This window comes from Bemisia tabaci, chromosome 9 (assembly GCF_918797505.1).
Source record: "Bemisia tabaci chromosome 9, PGI_BMITA_v3".
Taxonomy (NCBI): Eukaryota; Metazoa; Arthropoda; class Insecta; order Hemiptera; family Aleyrodidae; genus Bemisia; species Bemisia tabaci.
The window spans coordinates 14,681,705-14,703,870 of NC_092801.1; the positions used below are offsets into that span (position 1 = coordinate 14,681,705).

The following is a 22,166-nucleotide window of genomic DNA, read 5'->3' on the forward strand; positions in this document are numbered from 1 at the left end:
GCACACTGCGAAGTGAACACCCGCTTGAACACATAATCATGAGCATATTGATGACTCATTTATGCTAGAAAGAATTAAAAGCATAGGGTTCGCATGTAACTTAGTTCCTTTTAGCATGAACGCGTCCGTATAATCATCCACGCACTGAATTATTTATTCCTCGCCCACGCCACGGAGTCGCCTTTTTTACACCTCAATAAAACCGGTCAAACGAATGTGGACAGCGTTGCGAGTAGTGGTGTGGCGTCCTGTGGCATGCTTTGCGATGAATCGATTTATCTGCAATTTAAACCTATGGAAATGGATCGATAGATAGTGTGTCCGCACGGAACACCTTAAAAATCGATTCTTTACTATAGCTTCAAATGGAGAGTTATCGCTACTCGCATCCAGTGGCGTGACGTGAATTGTGATGTATCGATTGTCATGCCATTTAAACCTACGGAAAAGGATCGATAAACAGGGTGTTCGCAGCGGACACCTTAATAATCGATTCTTTACCATCGATTAAATAGCATAACAATCGATACATCACAATTCACGCCACGCCACTGGATGCGAGTAGCGATAACTCTCCATTTGGAGCTATGGTAAATAATCGATTTTTATGGTGTTCGGTGCGGACAACCTATCTGTCGATCCATTTCCATAGGTTTGAATTGCAGATGAATCGATTCATCGCAAAGCACGCCACGCCACTGGTCTCTGCCCGCTCTTTTTCGTCCGCATTGTAACTCCAAAATGTGGGTCATAAAAAGACTCCACTGCCGTTCTAAGGAAAAACGTCGCATGAACATTCGCGAGTTGCCTTTCCTCCGGTAAAATGATCATTCTTGAGGAAAGTCGTGAATGTTTTTCCTTGAAATTTTCAGGAAGTTTAGGTAAAATTGCGGAAAAAATTCTCTGAAAAATTGGAGGGAAAATATTTGTAAATTCACAAGGAAATTTGAGTTTTATCAGAGGAAATGCGGCAACGCCTGAAGGTTCATGCGGCGTTTTTCGTAGCACGGCAGTACTCTGCCGAACTAAGGAAAAACGCCGTATAAGCCTTCAGGCATTGCTAGATTTCCCTCGATAAAAACCGAATTTAATGGGAATTTTTTGAATTTTTGGCTTCAGATTTTTCAGACGACTTTGTTCGCAATTTGATGTAAAAATACCTGAAAATTTCAAGGAAAAATATTCATAACTTTTCTCAAAAATACATGATTAATCCTGGGAAATTTGGCTCCTCCTCACGGAGAAAAAAACCTCGTGCGTGGGACCCGAAGTTTAGATCATATGGATCCCTGAAGTTTTTGGATTGAGCATCTGGACACTTCAGGTCTAGCTGTCGAGGTTCGGATCACACATCTGAAACTTCAGTTCTTACATCTGAAGTACTGCAGATGTGAGAACCGAAGTTTTTCGGATGTGAAAACCGAAGTACTTCAGATGTATGAACTGAAGTTTCAGATGTGTGATCCAAACCTCAGCAGCTGGATTTAAAGTGTTTAGATGCTCAATCCGAAAACTTCAGAGATCCATATGACCTAAACTTCGGGTCCCACGTACGCAGTTTTTTTCTCCGTGTTGAATGTTGATAAGGCGTTTTTCCATAGCAAGTTCCTACAGACCATTTTCTTATCAATTAACGGGCCATCCCCTCGTGTATATAAATAAAAATCAGGAAACCTCCCCCCCTCCCCGTGCCCCCAGTTCATTACTCCTCTAACACAAGGGCGTACTCACATTTTTCAGTGAGCCCTGAAAAGTTAGGAGTTGAATGCACAATGCGGCTCATCTTATCGTATGCTTACACCGAAAGAAGTGCGACAACTTTTATCCTCCTAAATCGGGGGAAAAAGACGAACGGCCGGGAAAATAATTTTACGGGCCAACGGAAGCGTTTTCGAATACCTCTACCGTTTTCTTTCCTTGGTGTCTATCCTGAAAGTATGAAAAATTGGTGAACGTTTATGGGTACATAAACGTCCTATTGTTAGCAGGAGGCTTTTTCCCGCTTTTCGCGAGGAATTATTCGGCAAAGCGTGTCTGCCAGACCGACAAATTGAAATTTAATACTTGAATGCGCAAAGAAGGCGGAACTCCCAAACCGCGTATATCGTTTGCGGTGTTTAAAAATTTCCGCTCATGCTTTATTTTTTTCGAGGAGCGTAAATCAATCTTGTCAATCAGTCAAATCTTGAAATTTTATCAAAATTTGCTTCGCACGGTGAGGAAAAATTATGGAGGTTTTGAAGAATTGGCGTTAGGACTTTGAAGGTTCGAAATATCGAGTGCCATTCAACAGAATAACTGCGGAAATAGACTATTGCAAGAAATTGAAATGCACTGGCAAAAAAAAAAAAAAACATTGGATCTAGAGTCCAGACTCTTAAAATCATCGACAAGAAGAAATACTCTTAATTCAATCAGATTTAAGCTTAAATCAAGAACCAAGCCTCTTAATTTGAGCGGATTTCCTTTCTATTTCAGCTTAAATCTGATTGAATCAAGAGTCCTTTTTCTTGTCAATGTTTTCAAGAGTCTGGACTCTAGATCCAATGTGTTGTTTTTGTTTTTTTTTTTTTTTTTTTTTTTTTTTTTTTTTTTTTTTTTTTTCCAGTGTGATCTGCCACCGCAAAAGATTGAAAATGCGGGAAGAAGGAAATAGCACGATTTTGACCCCAAATTTTCCAGAAGCCTCACATTTCGTCGTTTTCCTCACAAAAAAACGTAATTACATTTGAGGGACTTGGAGGACAAGGCGCATAGATGCAGTTTTTGCTATTTCGAAAAATACGAAATTACACAGATTCTTACGGCGGAAAGAAAGTCTAAAATCACTTTTTGATGCTTGAAAATTGGAATTTGGGAGCGAATTTTTCACAGAATATGCATCAGGACTAGTTTTACTCGAAATAATACATATCTCAACTTTTCAAAAACTGCACTCATGCGCCTTGTCCTCCAAGCCCCTCAATTCCTCTCAAACAATAACGTTGATTGTTTTTTTGCGCACTGAAAAAAAAATCTCGGTGTATTTACTAAGAAAAGGGTAAAATTACCAAGAATTCAGGGTTCTATTTGATCCCAGTTTTTTCTTGGTAAAATTACCATTTATGGAATTGGTAATTTTACCGCGAAATCTCGGTAAAATCATTGAACTTTCTCGGTAATTTTACTGGACCTTGGTAAAAACGCCAATATTTTTCATCGACTGTGGTAGAATTACCGAGATAAAATGGCAAAGTTACCGGGATTTGATTATCAATAAAAGTGGTATTCTTACCTGAAAAAAAAAAAACAGTAAAAATACCGGTTTTTAGGTAAGCTTACCAGTCTGTCTTTGTAAAATTACCATTAATTGGTAAAAAAAAGTGAGATGGTAGAGGTACCAACGGACCTTGGTAAAAACGCCGAGAATTGTTTTTCAGTGCGGGGAAAAAATAAAATAAAATAACATAAACCATTTCGGATCTTTACATACGATATTAGTATTTTGCAACTTTCACCGCTGCTATAATCCATCCAAGAGGGGAACTTTCGTGAATTTGGCAGCGCGGTGAGGGGCGGTATTCAAAGCATGGTTTTTTGTCGGGCGGTGAGCCGGTGAATGGTGAATAGCGGAAAGCACCTTTTTTCCTGCGACTACGGTGACGCGTACCTCAAAGGTTGCGCGAGGCTCAAAAGGATGAGGACGGCCCGTGGTTTTAATGGGTCTTCCCACCGGCGGCGTTGACATTTCCCCGGCATTCTTTTCGCTTTGTGCTTAATTGAGCTCTTTTTGCTTTATTTCGCATTGTTCCGCTTCACTGGCGGTATTAGTCTCCTGTCATTCCGCCTCAATAAAATCAATCGCTTGAGTAAGGGGCGGAAACCTCAACATTAACTTTGAGACTGGGGGCTCCGCCCCCTCTTGAGGGGTAACTCTGCCTCAATATATAATCAAGGCGCAATTTTTACGCAAATAATGAGAGAGGATATCAGCCTTTTCCGATGAACGCGTTGTGATTTTTGAGGCATTTCCCGTAAGAGACAACCCTTTGTTTTGCGCTTACGAAAGTTCGCGACTGACTCCTCATTCAAATCAAAATAATTAGAAGGTTAGAGAAGATATCGTCACACTGAAAAAAAAAAATCTTGGTGTATTTACTGAGAAGAGGGTAAAATTACCAAGAACTCAGGGTTCTATTTGATCCCAGTTTTTTCTTGGTAAAATTACCATTTATGGAATTGGTAATTTTACCGAGAAATCTCGGTAAAAAAAGGTACCAACGGACTTTGGTAAAAACGCCGAGAATTTTTTTTCAGTGCACCTCCCGGCAAAAATATCACAAGCGCCATGCGACGTTTCGAAATTTCCGCCGACATTTTATTTTTTTAACGGAGGAATTTTTGGTTGAATCTGTTTGAAAATCGTACAGAATTGTATCTGCAGCGCCAAGAAAATTTATTGAAATTTCCGGAGAGCTTCGTTGGACAATTTTCTGTAAAAAAATAAAATGGCAGCGGAAATTTTGAAACGTCGCATAGCACTTGTGATACTTTGGCCAGAGGGTGACGATATTCGTCGCAAAGAGCAGTGGAAGTTAGCACATCAACTCTTCGTGGGTCGCGGTCGGACCATCATAAAACGCCTTCAAATGCGTGTGATACTGTGCAACACACCGGAGTTGATATAATTGTATTCTTAGGTTGGAACCTAACTCAAGTAAATTGCTCTACCAAACAAGGCCTGTTAACCTTGGTGGTGACACTAAAGGTGACAATATCTTTTCAACCTTTTAATTCTTCGAATGAGCAGTCCGTCTCGAACTTTTGTTACAGCAAAACAAAGGGTTGTCTCTTATGGGAAATGGCTCAAAAATCACAACGAGTTCATCGAAGAAGACTAATATTTGGACTGCATTTTGCAATTTGGAAATATAAATTCTGGATTCTCTGGAAAAACACTTATGTGCACAGGGAAACTAATGGCACATACGTTGTTTTTAAACCGAGCTAGAATTTATAGTTCCAAATTGCAAAATGTAGTCAATTTTATCTTATTTTCATTATTTGCGGAAGAAATCTTGTTTCCCGAACGGAACTTAAAGCCATTCTAGGGTTGCAAATTCGACTTCAGCATCTCGATTTTTAACAAGAAAGGAATTGTGCAATTTCGTCCATAATTCGTGTGATTTTGGCATAATATCAGAAGAAAAATCAATGAAATTTAGAAGTTCCCAAGTTTTCCCGGTTGTAATGCAATTTCTAAGGAAAAATTTGGCATCATTGAAATGTAGTCACGGTCTCTCGTTAAAGAATCGACAAAATGTGTACCTTAATGGGCAAAGTGCGAGACTGCGTATCTCTCTTTTTAACGTCGCAAACTCTCTGTCATGCTGTCTCTTCTCTTTGGCAGATTGTCGACGTAAAGTCTTGAAAACTTCCTTGATTTTTGTTCACAGTGGCAGACTTTACTTTTTTCTCATAAAAAATTACGACACACGAGGCGGGAAGCTCAAAAATACAGATTGTGAAGTTTAGTAAACAATTGAGACTGTTTTCTCTTAACTATTCATACTTGATTCATTTTCTACTGATGGCAATTATTCTTTTTGCTATAGCAAAAGTTCGCAACATCCCCATTCTAGCATTTTGCCGTGCTAAGTTATCGTATAAACATCCGAATGTTGTCAAGTCTCCATCGAATTTTTTAGGACTCTTATGAATATTTCTCCCCAAAATTTTCAATACTTTAGATCAAAATGCGAAAAAAAAATCCCGTGTAAAATTGGCAGACAAAAATGCTCAAGTTTTCCGGAAAATCCAAACTTTATCATAGGGAATTTGGAAACGGTTGAGGGCTTATACGCTGTCTTTCCTTAGCGTGGTATCATTGGAAATCTAATAATGCGCACTGCGTTTCCCCATTTTTCTACTAGAACACATGCAGGGAATCGCCCCTGAATTAGCGTATGCAATACTTTAGAGGGAATGTGCAGCATTTCCAGTGGTAGAGGAAATTGAGCAGTGCATCACGTAACCACTTATTGAAATGAACTAAATCACTAGCAAATACGACCGTCAGTTGGAGAAGAAATCTGAGTGTATGGACTTATGGAGGCAAAATTCCTATAAGAAGGACTGTTGTCAAGTTAGTTTAGAAAATGAAGAAAATCGTTTATGCGTAGGTGTGGACATGCATACATCTAATGTTTCAAACTTCTTTTTTTCTAAAGAAAATGTTTTTCTTGGGGTTATTGCTTTTTTGAAGTTTAAAATTTTTTGGTTTTACGAAATTCAAATTTTATCCCTATCAGACGACGCGCTTTATTATTTTAAATCATAAAAAAGGATTAACATTTTCGTTTAAACGACACGTGATCAAACCGCAATCAGTTCGTACTTAAATAACAAGTTTCAAACGGCCGAGTCTGCCGTGCTGAGGAGAAACGCCGTATGAACATTTGAGAGTTGCCAAATTTCTCTAGAAGAAAAATGTAGTTTTGAGGAAAATTATTGATATTTTTCCTTGAAATCTTCAGATATTTTAGGTCAAATGCCGTACAATATATTCTGGAAAATTTGAAGAAAAATGTTAAAAATTTTTCAAGAAAATGCGGTTTTTAATGACGGAAATCTGGCAACGTCTAAAGGTTTATACAGCGTTTTTCCTTAGCACGGCAGTAGTTTATTCCATACGTATTTCGAGAGATGACATTTTTATTTAAATTGAAAAGGTTGAAGAGGTGAAGGAAAGGGACAAGAGCAGAACGAAGAGAATGATAAAAAGAAAAAAGAGTTAAAAATGGGACATAAGATAAAGAGGAAGGAAAAAAGAGGAATAAAGGGAAGGAAAAAGGTGAAAATAACTTATTTCTCCTCTCTTTTCTCGTTCCTCGTTCTCCACTCTTTTTCCTCTTTCTCATCGTCTTCATCCCTTGATATGGAAACCGAGACTATCCATCTAGGATCACGAATTTTCAGAAGAAATTGCACCATTTGGCAAATACTAACGTGCTCCTCGATGTCAACAATGATAACCAGCAACTAAGAGATATAATGCAAGGAAACGCAGGAGCTGAACGTGCAACTATTTTAACACTCCGGAAAGCACTTTGCCTACCCGACGAGTTGAAGGCGTTTTGAGGCGGCAGGATCAGTACTGATTTAAGATTAGAGTCAAGCCGAGACGGCTTGCGCTTTCGATAACAAGAAAAACTTAGAGGAAAGCAGACGCACCCTACCGTGCTAAGGAAGAACGCCGTATGAAGCTTCCAGACTTGCCAAATTTCTCTTGATGAAGTGTTCATTTTTGATGAAAATGATGAATATTTTTCCTCGAAATTTTCAGACATTTTAGATCAAATTCCTATTAATTATCTGAGAAATTGGCCGACAATATACGAGATATTAGTGATTGCCAAAGGAACTTTGGCAACTCCTGAAAGCTCAACGACGTTTTCCTTTTGCACGACAGTATAACTGATGAAAAACATTTCTGGAGACATTATTTTGACTTAAAACGTCGTTTCTTGTCTACAATTTTCTTTTCTTTTCTTTTTAGTTAAATCCGTGCGATTTTAACTGAAAGTCAGTTGGAGTTAAAAAGGCGTAGTTTGTTATCGTTGATTTTAGGTTAAAGGACCGAAAACAACAAAACAACGCTTCTTTAACTAAAAAAATCAAATTTTGTCGAGAAAAAACGACGCTTAAAGTCAAAATAATATCTCAGGTAATTTTTTTTTCAGTGATTGATATAGAGAGCAGTCATTGAAGGTTAGCTCTCGAATTGAACAGTTCTTTCTCATATTAAACGATCCAGTTGCACACGAGAGGAACAGATAAATACATGTAATTTTAGTGTATTTTCCGAATAAAATACACTATTGCATTCTCCCATGATGTTGAATCCAGACCTGAGACGGACTGTCTTAGGTTAAATGTCGGTTGCTTTTTCTTACCGCCTGAGTACTAACCTCTGGGAATAACTTTTACGCTCCATAGGAGATATCAGTAAGGGGTCTCCAAAGTATATTGTCTCTGGTTCTGAACCCCGCGAAACTGACCTATCACAATAGCTCTGAATCTTTCAATCCTTTCTATTGATTCACGATTCGAAAAATGCGCTCCAAGTTCGGCAACCCCGCGGGGCATCCCGAAATAAATATATATCACGCGAGTAATGATCTTTCGCTTTGTGCAGACGCCAAAGGGATCGTGCCGTGAATCGCGATTCTCGCCCCCTGCCCCTCGCACTCACCCCCGATTTTCTTTTCCTTTTTTTCTTCCCTTTTTTTTTGTTTCGTCGTTTTTCTGGGCGGTTTAAGAAGTGGCCGGGGCTGTGGCTGCGGGTCACGTTTAATTTATATTCATTGCTTGTCGTTTAAAGTGTCGGCCGTTCATGAGACACGACCTGCCCCCACTTCCGCCCAAAGTTCATTGAGCGCCGTCAGGGTTTAATTCCGAAGTTGCCATGTCTTTGGTTTTGTTTTTACGGTCGGAGCGTGCATTGTTGTATGCAATGCTGCCGTGCTAAGGGAAAAACGCCGTATGAACATTCAAGAGTTGCCAAATTTCCTCCGATGAAATGTTTATTTTTGAGGAAAGATATGCAGATTTTCCCCTGAAATTTTCAGAGACTTTAGGTGAAATTGCGAGCAAAATTATGTGAAAAGTTGGAAGAAAAATATTAACAAATTTTCCCGAAAATTTCTGATTTACTAAAGGAAATTTGGCAGCGCCTGAAGGTTCATACGGCGTTTTTTTCTTAGCACGGCAGAATGAGCCTGATGCAAACTTTAGCCAGAGCTGAAGAAGAGTTGCTTCTTGAAGAAAATGGCTTACAATTCACGCTAAGTGCATCGAGAAACAATCTACGTGAGAAATGGACGTATTCCTACCAAACAGAACTATGTGTGGGTGAGAAAGAAGGAGTATGCTCGTGGTGAACTGGATAAGAAATAGTGTAAAGGTAATTTCGACATAATTTCACGATTTTTGTGAAAAACTTCGACTTCTTCCTAAAACTTGTTCCACTGTGCGTCGTGTTTATATTTACATGTTCATCTTATTGATAAAGACTACGGTGCTTCCTCACGATTTGCGCGCGGAAGAATCAGCCGTGTTGAATACTGCCCTGCTAAGGAAGAACGCCGTATGCACATTCCAGAGTTGCTAAATGTCCTTCAATAAAATGTTTATTTTTTAGGAAAGATATGAAGATTTTCCCTTGGAATTCTTAGAGACTTCAAGTGAAATTGCGAAAAAATTATCTATATTCATAAGTTCACCAGAAAATTCGTGTTTTATCAAAGGAAATTTGGCAACGCCTGAAGGTTCATACGGCGTTTTTCCTTAGCACGGCAGAATATTGAGTAGCATCCTATAGTGCGCAAGGGCTGGATGGAATGACTGCTCTGCTCACAAAATCTTCACTTGTGCCGTGGTAACGTTTTTGAAGCGATAGGCTTATAAAAACGCGAATTAATTGCGCAGATTGTGAAGTTAGGAGTGTGCATCAGTCTCCACCGATGCGCACATCGTGATTTTGGAGCAATTTTTTAAAATAAATAACTTCCTGCTGTAGGATCTGTGTTCCAAAATACTGTAGACCTACAGCAGGCTGTAAGATTTCCTATGGGTTCTACAGCCTGGTATGTATTATCTCCTTGTGGTATTTTGGAACGCAGCGCCTATTGCAATTTTTTACAAGGGCTCCCATGCAGCAAATAATGGAGATGTTGCATGTGTGAGGAATTTGCGATTTGACTGTTGATTCTTATGTAAAAGTTCGCGAGAAACACGGTGGTGCCACTGGTTTTCTCTGAAATCAACTCCCAAGCTCAAAAAAAGCTCTCAAGTTGAGGCCAAAATGGAGGGGATATCCCACGCTATACTGAGAGTCCAGCTCATGAAATCAAGACAATCTCTCCATGCGAAGATAGGAAGCAAATACATTGACAGGGTTGCCACTTTATTTGGGGACTCCACAACTAAAAACACGGCAACGCTGCTAATGTATTTGCTCCCTATCTTTGCATGGACAGTTCGTCTTGATGTAGAGGTGGACTCTTAGGATAGCGTGGGATATCCCCTCCATTTTGGCCTCAACTTGAGAGCTTTTTTTGAGCTCGGGAGTTGATATCAGAGAAAACCAGTGGCACCATCGTGTTTCTCGCAAATTTTTACATGAGAATCAGTAGTCAAATCGCAAATTCCTCACACATGCATCATCTCCATTGCGTTCTCAACTTTAGAAGCTTTGTCGCGGTTGTAAGTTTATTTTAGGATCGAAAAAAAACAACCTGCCGTTCGGAAAATTTTACGAAGAACTCAAGTCGTACGGGACCTTATAATCCCAGCTGCATACAAATGCGAGACCGTGTGATCGGGAAAACTCGAGATTTGGCAATTGAGTTGGCGTGGGTTCGGATGAATATCCGATGGATTCCGTGTCATTTCCTACGTGTTCGCGTTCCCTCAATTGCCCGCAGGGAAAGACTCCAGTCATGTTTTATATCATCATAATTTTCGCAAGGGCGTCGCGTCGGGACACAGAAGCGCTGCCGAGATTCAACGGCTTCAAACTCACTCGTAGCGAAGAGGGGGAGGGGACTGTACTTTGTAGTTTTATCCAGCCTAATAGGGGGCAAATCCAATTTGCAACCGCAAAGGTTATGTTGATGAAAGTTATTATTTGGGTCGAAGGTTAGAGGGGAAAGATGCGTCTTTGAGGATGGTGCATAAGGTAATGGAGATGTTGCGTGTGTGAGGAATTTGCGATTTGACTGTTGATTCTTTTGTGAATTTTCGCGGGAAACACGATGGTGCTACTGGTTTTCTCTGAATTCATCTCCCAAGCTCAAAAAAAGCTCTCGATTTGAGGCCAAAATGGAGGGGATATCCCACGCTACCCTGAGAGTCCACGTCTACATCAAGACAAACTCTCTATGCAAAGATAGGGAGCAAATACGTTGACAGGGCTGCCACTTTATTTGGGGACTCCAAAACTGAAAACACGGCATCATGGCTAATGTATTTGCTCCCTATCTTTGCATGGAGAGTTTGTCTTGATATAGAGGTAGACTCTCAGTCTCAGGATAGCGAGGGATATCCCCTCCATTTTGGCCCCAACTTGAGAGCTTTTTTTGAGCTTGGGAGACGATTTCAGAGAAAACCAGTGGCACCATCGTGTTTCTCGCGAACTTTTACACAAGAATCAATAGTCAAATCGCAAATTTCTCACACATGCAACATCTCCATTATGGAACGAATTGATGCGATATATCGCACGTCGCTGTGACACAATAAATGGCCACCGTCGAATCACCTTAACCTCTAGTTAGGTTTTTAGCTTACTCTAGAAAGGACGTATCTGCCATTAGTTTCTCTGTGCATGTGGGTTAGCGATGACTAGAATGGAAAATGACGTCCAAGTTTATGTGATTAGATATAAGAACGGGATCGATCTGACCTAATCACAAGATTATTCAAATAAGATTTATAGATATTCCTCTACTAAATACTCTTATCATATTAATATCAGGTTTTTTTGTTACATGAGCACATTATGAGTTAACGATAAATAAATTTAAAAATGTAAAGATCAGACTGGCAATATCTATCTTATTAAGATTATATTTGTTAGCAATTCAAAGATATGAATACCTGAATTCAAACTTTAGGTTCAATGATGGTGTATATGGGAATTCTTTTTTATTTTGACTGGATTTCATGGGTTACATGTAGTAATTGGGTTAATCTTTCTAATCATCATGATAATCTAGTTCATTAAAAAAATTTAGATTGATAAATTTACACGGATTTGAATACTCCATCTGATATTGACTTTTGTGGAAAATGACGTCCAAGTTGATGTGGTTTTTTCGGTGTTTCAGATGTTATGAGAGGCGATAAATTTACACGGATTTGAATACTCCATCTGATATTGACTTTTGTGGAAAATGACGTCCAAGTTGATGTGGTTTTTCGGTGTTTCAGATGTTATGAGAGGCAATAAATTTACACGGATTTGAATACTCCATCTGATATTGACTTTCGTGGAAAATGACGTCCAAGTTGATGTGGTTTTTGGGTGGTTCAGATGTTATGAGAGGCGATAAATTTACACGGATTTGAATACTCCATCTGATATCGACTTTCGTGGAAAATGACGTCCAAGTTGATGTGATTGTTTCCGACTGAAAACGACTCGATTTTGAGTCGAAATAACGTCTCGGGCTTCATTAATCGTGTATTTTTAGCCTTGCTTCCCGTTTTTTCATCCTCGTTTTTCCACTGTTATCATTGTCTTGGGCTGCTCTTAAAAATTTGTATTTACGTGGTTTTCGGGTGTTTCAGATGTTATGAGAGGCGATGGCTCTGCTGTACCGGTTCGTGAAGCTCTCGGACCGCGCGCACTCGCACGTGTTCACGTTCGTGGTGACCAAGTCGGTGACGCGGGACCTGGAGCGTGACGTGACGTCGAAGGAGTTCTCGTGCGGGCACCAGAAGTGGGCCATCACCTTCTCGCGGACGGACAAGGTCCTCGGCGTCTACCTCGTCTGGCGCTCCGCCTCCGAGAGCGTCCGCGTCTACGTCGACTTCACCTTCACCCTCCTCAACCGCGAGCACTTCAGCGTCAACGAGGCCTTCTCCGGCAAACAGGTAAGCCGTCGATACCAAACTCGAGTTTCCATAGACGAATTTAGTGGTGACGTCACGGAGCGATATTGTGGGTTCGATATCTCGAAAGTCGAAATGTGCCCCAACAAACAAACACAACCTCCAAAATGAACGATAAACGAAATAATGCTGAAACTGCTTGAAACTAAAAAATTGCTCCATGGGACTTTAAAAGTATGAAAGCTAGCCATTTACAAAATCGTTCGAGATCACAATCACAAGAATTGATTGTATAGTAAGCTCGTAATATCAGTGACAAGTCATAAAGCGAATCCCTCTACCCCCCTGCCTAAATCCCGCAGATTCCTATATGTTCGTTTGTTGGGGCACGTTTCGATTTTCGAGATATCGAAATTAAATCGAGATGTGACGTCACACTAAATTCGTCTATTCCACGCATCTCCTTGGACAAATGGATTGCATTTCGCAAAAAGGAACCAAGAGCATTCCAATGTTGCTAGGATTTTGTCTCTTATTTTTACTCAAAATGATGTTAAATAGAATCCTCTGGGATCAGCGGATTTCCAAAGATAACAAGAGGAGGATATACAACGCTGTAGTCAAAAGTATATTAACATACGGATGTGAAGTTTGGCAGCTGAAGAAACGGACACAGGATATGCTAAGAGCAACGGAGATGGATTTCTGGGGAAGGTCGGCAGGAATTTCTAGGAGAGATCGGGTCCGTAATGATAGACGCTATTAGTGGCGACGTCATCATAGGGATTCTCCATTATATCGAATTGGATCCAAACAATAACATTGGCATAACCTCTTTCAATGCTACCAGTGCGAAAAAATCGATATATATCGCTTTTCTGTGACGTTGCACTAATAGCGTCTATAGAGTGCGTCAGATAATGGAAGTCGAAAGTGACATCGTGTTCGACGTCATGACCAAACAACTTGTTTGGTATGGTCATGTCAATAGGATGACTGAAGAGAAGCTGCCAAAAAGATGCTTGATTGGGTTCCTCCTGGGAGGAGACGTAGGGGACGCCCAGTGAGAGGTTGGCGACAGGGGGTGTTGAGTGAGATGAGGGAGTGTCAACTCCCTGATGACCTGTGGGAAGACCGAGCTTTGTGGCGATTAGGCGTCGTAAAGCGCCAAAGAGCGCTTTAAAGCGACTCATATGTATGTATATTTATTCAATAAAATTACTGAAATCATGCAAAAAATTAAATTTACCAAGGTAACTTTCGTCTTTAAGCTATAGTTTATTGGGTGTAAAGATAACATTAGTTTAGATAATCTGTGTATTTTTGCGAGGCCAACAAAGTTGCACAATCTTAGCGACATTGGAATGCTCTTGGTTCCTTTTTGCAAAATGCAATCCAAATGAAGGGGCTGTCCAGGATATTTCGTGTTGCCAACTTTTCTTCCATCAAATTTTCATTTTTGTGGAAAGTTGGGCACATGATCCCTTAACAGTTCCTGATGTTTTAGATACTCGTTAAATCCTGAACAAAATTGTCCGGAAGATTGGAGGAAAATTATTCAGAATTTTTCAAGTATTTTCTTTTTAATTAAATGCAATATGTCAACGTCTGGAGGCTCATACGCCGTTCTTCCTAAGCTCGACAACATCGTCCGACTCATGATATCGCGGAAAGCTTGTTGGGCGGGTCATGTGATACGAATGGAAGTTGAGAGGGCTGCAAACGGAATGGGCTTGTTGCAAACTTCTGCAATAGCGAAAAAATAGTTACACTTTTTGCAGAAAATAGCTCAAAAAGCCCAACGAGAGCATCGCGAAAGTGTGAAATCCACTCCTAAATTTACAATCTGCATGTGGAACACGCTCTTTTTTGAGCTTTCCGCCTCGAAAACGATACTACGGCACAAGTGAACATTTTGTAAGAGAAGTCATTCCATCCAACCCTTGCGTACTAAAATGCTCGCAATATTCAACACGACCGCAGCCATTTCGGCAAAACGCACGTAACGAAACGAGATTTCATCAACCGACGTGTTAGTATTTAATACGTTTCCCTTGCGTTGATAAAGACCATAGGGCTTCCTCACGATTTGCGCGCGGAAGCGTCAGCCATGTTTAATATTGCGTAGCATCCTAGTGCGCAAAGGTTGGATGAAATGACTCCTTTTACGAATTATTCTCTTGTGCCGTAGTATCTTTTTTGAAGGGGGAAAGTTTTAAAAACGCAAATTTCTTACGCAGATTGTGAAATAAGGAGTGACCTTCAGACTTTCCCGACGAGCTCATCGTAATTTTTGAGCCACTTTCTGTAGGAAACAACTAGAGACTAATCAACAAAAAACACGATTGGAAAAATTAAAAGCAAATTATGAAGGACAAAAATTAGGACCTTTTCGCGGAATTTCGGCACTTTTTCTTCCGCAGCACCAGACATCTTGAGTAGCTGCTCTTTAAAAAGTTCAAACGTCTCCCTACACTGTTAACAATTTTGGAGTGAGATTCGGTGCCAGAATCTGTATAGCACCCAAAAACCCCGAGTGATATGTATGCGGAGTGGAATCTATTCTTTTTACAGGATGATTCACGCTAATACGGAGCGGAATCCACTGCTCTAGCGGCGTTTCATACACTGTAATAATGGTGCTAATTTTTCTCCGCATAAATCCGATAAAATGTTTATTTTCGAAGAAAGCTGTGGATATTTTTCCTTGAACTTTTCAGGAACTATTGGTGAAATTGGGAACAATATTATCCGAAAAATTGGAAGAATAATATTCATAGGTTTATCAGAAAATTCGTGTTTTATCAATTGAAATTTGGCAACGCCTGAAGGTTCATACGGCCTTTTTCCTTTGCACGGCAGTATAGACATCTTGAGTGGCTGTTCTTTCAAAAGTTCAAACGTCTGCTTACACTGTTAAAAATTTTGAAGTGAAATTCGGTGCCAGAATCTGTATAGCACCCAAAAACCCCGAATGATATGTATGCGGAGTGGTTTCTATTCTTTTTACAGAATGATTCACACTATTACGGTGCGGAATCCACTCTTTTAACGGCGTTTTATACACTTTAATGGTGCTAATTTTTCTCCGCATTCATATCACTCGGGCCGATTCATTTCGTTTTTGGGCCGTATATAGACTTCGGTACCGAATTTCGGTCCTCGATTTTTAACAGTGTAATTTTTCAACATCGGAATGATAGCGTAGGCGTAGCTTTACAAGAGTGGCGAAGTGTGAATGAGCGATTATCGAAATTTCTTTATTTGAAGCTATGGTCAAGAATCGATTATTAAGGTGTACGTTGCGAACATCTTGTTTATCGATCCTTTTCCATGAGATTAAATGACAGATCAATAGATATATCGCAAAGCACGCCACTCCACTTTGTTACGGTTGTCCCGGATGAGAGACGAAAGGGCATTCCGTGTCGCAAACAAGACACGTAACGTAATTTTCGAGGAAACGTGCTACTTTTGTATCACTATCAAAGGTTGACACCCCCCCCCCCCCCCCCCCCCTATGCATTCAGCTCTCCGCTATAATTCAGCAAATATGATTCTTACATTTGATGTCATCACCATTCAATAAATTCTCTTTCCCGCCTAAACATACAAATTCTACTCCAAGGTAAACAATACCTCCTTGACGCTTCTTGAGAAAATTCATTTGAGCATAGCATTTCTAGGGAGCAGTAGCGGTAAGTGGCCTCTGTCCAAAATTACCACAAAAATCTTTTTCAAATCATAATTAATTCGTCAACTCTTCCACTATATTGTCACGCCAAGAAAAAACGTCATATGAACCTCGAGTTCGGCCCAAAAACGAAATGAATCGGCCCGAGTGATATGAATGCGGAGAAAAATTAGCACCATTAAAGTGTATGCAACGCCGCTAAAAAAGTGTATTTCGCTCCATAATATTGTGAACCATTCTGTAAAAAGAATAGATTCCACTCCGCATACATATCACTCGGAGTTTTTGGGTGCTATACAGATTCTGGCACCGAATTTCACTTCAAAATTTTTAACAGTTTAGGCAGACGTTTGAACTTTTGAAAGAACAGCCACTCAAGATGTCTATACTTATCCGAAAATAGTACTGATTTCATAAGGGCGGCCGGAAGAGAAAGTGCCGAAATTCCGCAAAAAGGTCCTAATTTTTGTCCTTCATAATGTGCTTTTAATTTTTCCAATGGTGTTTTTTGTTCTCGTTGCTAAAAACTAACAAAATTTTCTCTTTGTCAGTTTCGGTACATATTATTAACTAAATGAAGAAAAGTTTCAGAAAATTTCAAGAGAGCATTTTCGATTGGTTTTCTTTGAAGAATGGGACATCAGCAAAAACACGATAACGTCACGATCGTTGGTAGATATGTTTCCACTTCAAACCGGTAAAAGTTATTTTGGAGTAATCAAACATATACTATTTTGCAGACATCGACAGTGAAGCTAAAAAGGAGGTATTTGTAAGGAGGCAATTACGTTGGCAACACTACGTTGTTTTTTTTTTTATTTTATTTTTTAGAAATCAGTCTTTTTAGGAACAAGTCACGGCACCGAGATATGGTCGAGGATAAATTATAATTTGAACAGGAAAAACTAGAAAAGAATTTATTCCAAGAGCGCTTGTGTCGTGAACTCGCGTCATTAATCATAATTAAGATGGGAAATTTATGCTCCCCGCCGCAGCATGAGAAATTAAAAATAAAGACAGGGCGTAAACAGCTGAAATGAGGAGAGAGAAAGAGAAACCCATGGTTGCCAGTTTTAACCGTAACTGGGGTATTTTGCATTGAAAAATACCCCGGTGAGTTTAAAAACGATGCCCGATTAAGTCTCTCCTGTCTTTGACTGTGTTGCTCAAGTGGCCCTTGAAGCACCACCACAAATTGGACTTACGGAACCAACTCGACATGGAAGTAGAGCAAGGAAAAGAACGTACGTTAATGACGGCGCAGATATACAACTATACGTGCTTGATGGACGTGCGCGTTGCATCCTGCAAAATTGAAGGCGCGATAGCGTGAGGCGTGAACTCATGATCAGTGCACTCATTCCATGTCCGTCAAAATTTCCGGGATTCAGAACCTTTTTTGCTCCAATTTCTCCCACTCCATGGCCGTCAAAAGTTCCGTGATTCTTTTTAGATTCTCTGAAAAGTTCCGAGAAAGTTCAGAAAAATGCAAAAAGAAAGATCCAGAACATTTTGAAAATTTGAAAATGTATTTCTCGTGTGTCCAAAACGCAACCACGAAAGCATGCAGATGATAGCCACTCGCGGCTATCTTGCCGAGCAATGAAAATGAAAAATAACCTTTTTTGTAATTGAAATCAAATCGGCCGATTTTTAATAACCCAAACGATTTCTAAGAGTCTTTCGGACGATTAGTAAGGCAATTGGACAAAGAATAAAGACTTTTATCACTAAAATTTTCCGGTCAGGCGCTTTTGAGTCCGTTTTCTCAAAACTTCATTTTTTGCACTTACTGCTCTCTTTGCTATCACGGCAGTGCTCATCTGGTACTTTCAGAATATTGACTAAAAAACACAAGGTTTAGTGACCCACTGTCTGAACGCTAAAATTGATCGTGTTCTTCCTCTCATGGTCGGTGCATGACTAGTGGGGTTTAAGGGAGTAAACGGAACGTGGAGATTCTACCCTATAGACCTGTCTCTACCGGGGATGATGAATGTCTTTGACGAGTGGGTCCCTTAAGGTATAGCTCGTTAGCGTGTTATCACTTGTTAAATTTCACACTTACCCGCTCTCTCTTCTCTTCTAATCATCCCTTCTCACCATCCCATGAAAGCATCTTAATCCTCTTCCCGTCTCATCAGATAAGCTGTTTTGTGATCACGTATTTTGCATCCGCAATCAGACGGGTTAGTCCCTGTTGTTGTGGGTGGCTTGAGATTAGCTTTGGCCGAATTTATGCTAAAAGGACGTATGGGAGAATGAATTGATCTTTAAAAGTAAAAAGGCTTTGCATCACGCTAACACGCCGTGCATACTGAGAAAAAATTTCTGTTGAGGATATTAGACTTTATTCCATTTTTAGCAGAGGAATTTTTTATCTCCGGTAACCGAAGTTTTTATCTAGGAAGTCTACCACATCGCAAATCGACATAAAACGTCTGGAAGTTTTACCGTCGTTATGAAATTCTCTGAAAAATTCGAGGAAATATATGCCCTGATTGCCCTGGAAATGGAGATGTTGCATGTTTGAGGAATTAGCGATTTGACTGTTGATTCTTCAGTAAAAGTTCGGGAAAAACACGATGGTGCCACTGGTTTTCTCTGAAATCAACTCCCAAGCTCAAATAAAGCTCTCAAGTTAAGCCCAAAATGGAGGGGATATCCCACGCTATACCTGAGAGTCCACCTCTACATCAAGACAAACTCTCCATGCAGAGATAGGGAGCAAATACATTAGCAGGGTTGCCTGACTTTCAGTTTGGGACTCCACAACTAAAACACGGCAGCCCTGTCAATGTATTTGCTCCCTATCTTTGCATGGAGAGTTTGTCTTGATGTAGAGGTGGACTCTCAGGATAGCGTGGGATATCCCCTCCATTTTGGCATCACTTTGAGAGCTTTTTAGAGCTTTTGAGAGCTGATTTCAGAGAAAACCAGCGGCACCATCGTGTTTCTCGCGAACTTTTACGTAAGAATTAACAGTCAAATCGCAAATTCCTCACACATGCAACATCTCCATTCATATTATATCAAAGGAAGTTTGGCGACATCCGACGGATCATACGACGTTCCTCTTCAGCACACGGTGCAGTATGCATCGGAGTCACTGCGTTGTACATCGCGGGGTAACGAGAGAAAAATGTTCGCATCTCGTAAAGGTTTTAATCCCATAACACGACCGTAAGACTGGAAGCAGACTCACGCTCTCCCTCGCACCGCGCCTTCATCCGTCGGCCGGAAAATAAGACTAACAAGAAAACTCATTTCCATATAGAGTGCGCGATAAGAGAGCTTTTTCTGTATGAGAGTGCTTTTTTTTATTATGAGTTTTGAAGGAGGACGAAGGCGCGAGTATCCTTTTACGCGCCATTCGCAGATGGGACCTAATGCTAATCAAATTTCCCGGCCGGAGCTCCGAGCTGCGAAAGCCTAACAGGCGACTTTCCAAGTTCGACGAGTGCAACCTACTTCTTCGAGACTTCGGAGAAGTTGGTCTATTCGTCAAGATTGAGGAGGCGAGTTTGCTGGACACATCGTCACCCTTCGGCCAAGTATCCGGGGCAGAGGTGGATCCAGCAATTTGGCAACACTGGATTTCCTCCATTTAAACTCATGCTAAATAATCGATTCTTGACGGAGTACCTGGCCCCTCCAAGAATCGATACATTTCCATAGGTTTAAATGGAGGAAATCCGGCGTTGCCAAATTGCTGGATCCGCCGATGATTCGCGGTGCCATCGTTGAAATATTAGGATATAGACTTTTTGGAGTTCGGAACTTTTATGGTCCAACATCATCAATTCAACAGTCAAAATGTGCAAGTTTTAACTCCTCAAAAATCTTCCATCGTCTGATGTTCTATTAATTTGCCAAAAAACAAGATATAGTTTTTTCACGACCGCTGCTGAAAACTCATTTTGAAAGGGAGGGGGGTGTATGGGAAGGGGGGTATCGAACTTAAAAGAGGCCAAAATTAATGTTTCTATCTACAAAAAATTATTTTTGACCGCACTGCTAGATTCAGCGTTTAAAAATATTACGAAAATGTAAAATGCTTTTTTTCGTTATAACTCATCGTTTTCGAGATAGTAGGGACTAACAGGAGATAATACTGCCGTGCTGAGGAAGAACGCCGTATGAGCATTCGAGAGTTGCCAAATTTCTTTCGATAAAATGTTGATTTTTGAGGAAAATTAAAAATGTTTTTTCTTGAAATTTTCAGAAGTTTTAGATCAAATTACAGACAAAATTATCTGAGAAATTGGTAGACAAATATTCAAAAATTTTCCTGAAAATTAGTGATTTGCCAGGGGAAATTTGGCAACATCAACTGAAGGCTCATACGACGTTTTTCCTTAGCACGGCAGAATAGGGAGATAATGGGGCCCCAAAGGAAAGCGTCTTTGGAAAAAAAAGTTATACCACAAAAACGTCTTTTTTTACCCAAAGAATCGAATCCTTTAATATTCGCACTTAATCCTGGGACACCTTGTATACAGATAAGCAAGTCGTCGCAGGTTAAATGCCTTCAATTTAGAGATTATGCAACCCGAAAATGTGCGCGGGTCCCTTATACCCGCCAGCGCTATAATCCGGCCATACCTTTACCGACTCGGCAACAATGCTATCTTATTTCCTTCCCAGCTCCACCTTGCGATTGTCGAGGCTCTAATTCCCTGCCCTTTTGCTCTGCCCTAATTTTTGTTCCGATGAACTTAAGCCCTCTCCCGCATTCCTTTAGGCCCGCCGCGTTTCCGATACCTGGGGTTATGCAGACATCCCTTCCCGCGGCGCGCAGTGGGCCCTGTCAATAAAAATTGGACAAAATTTGGAAACTTCCAAAGCTCATAATTCCGTTCATACAAAACTTTGAAATACTAAAAGTGGTTTCATAGGTTTCCTCGTAAAATTTTATTCGAGGGGCTCCTCTTAATATTAAAATGTGACGGAATAAACGTCTACCAGGGTTGCCACAAGGAGAATGATTCGTATTACTAAGGCGCAACGATACAACTATTCGTACTCTTTGGAATGCGTGAGGTATCACGCCACAATTGAAGGCGTTTCCGAAGCTGCCAACTTTCCAAGTCGGGACTCTCATGCCGCATACCATTTGGGGCATGGGATAATTTGAAAGACTAATCTTACGAGCTAGTGCGACAGTTATTTCTATTTGATAAAATACAAATTGCCTGGTAAACTTACGAATATTTTCCTTCTAATTTTTCAGATGAATTTGATCGCGATTTCTTCTAAAGTTCCTGAAAATTTCAGGATAAATATTCATAACTTGCCTCTAAAATAAACGTTTTATCAAAGGAAATTTGTCAACTCTCGAATGTTCATACGGCGTTCTTCCTTAGCACGGTAGAATAGTCGCAAAGGGAAACCGGCAAGGCGAGCGTGGAGGCTACTTTAATATTAATCTTCGATGGCATTGCTCAGGCGCAACGATACAACTATTCGTACTCTCCGGGATGCGTGCGGTATCACGCCACAATTGAAGGCGCTTTTGGAAACTGCAAACTTTCCATACGGGGATTCTCGTGTCGTATAAAATTCGGAGCATGAGAAAAATTGAATGACTGATCGTACGAGCTGGTGCAACAGCTATGCGCACATCTCCGCCCTTGTTTTGAAGGTTTCCCGGTTTTCCCGATATTCTCCAACTGTGGCAACTCTGATCAAAATATATGCAGCATTAGTCAAAAATTTCATGAGCGACCTCACCAATTGACTTGATCCACTGTGCGGCTGCGAGGCTCGACTACTATTCCAGGAGGGTTTGTAAGTGCTTTAGGGACCGATAAAAGCGGAATGATGTGCTTATGTATATTTTCTGGGGCTCGAGCCTGCCGAAAAGAATGCCATC

The 22,166-nt window shown here is 40.4% G+C and overlaps 1 protein-coding gene across 3 annotated transcripts in view; it reads left to right on the forward strand.

Annotated features, from left to right (window-relative positions):
• LOC109038170 (uncharacterized) overlaps positions 1–22,166 on the forward strand; it is a 148,084-nt gene that overhangs the window by 103,352 nt on the left and 22,566 nt on the right. For all 3 annotated transcript variants that reach the window (XM_072304492.1, XM_072304491.1, XM_019053140.2), the window contains one exon: positions 12,334–12,639. In XM_072304492.1, the coding sequence (XP_072160593.1) occupies positions 12,349–12,639 (291 nt within the window). In that variant the 5' untranslated portion in view covers positions 12,334–12,348. The remainder of the gene's footprint in view (positions 1–12,333; positions 12,640–22,166) is intronic.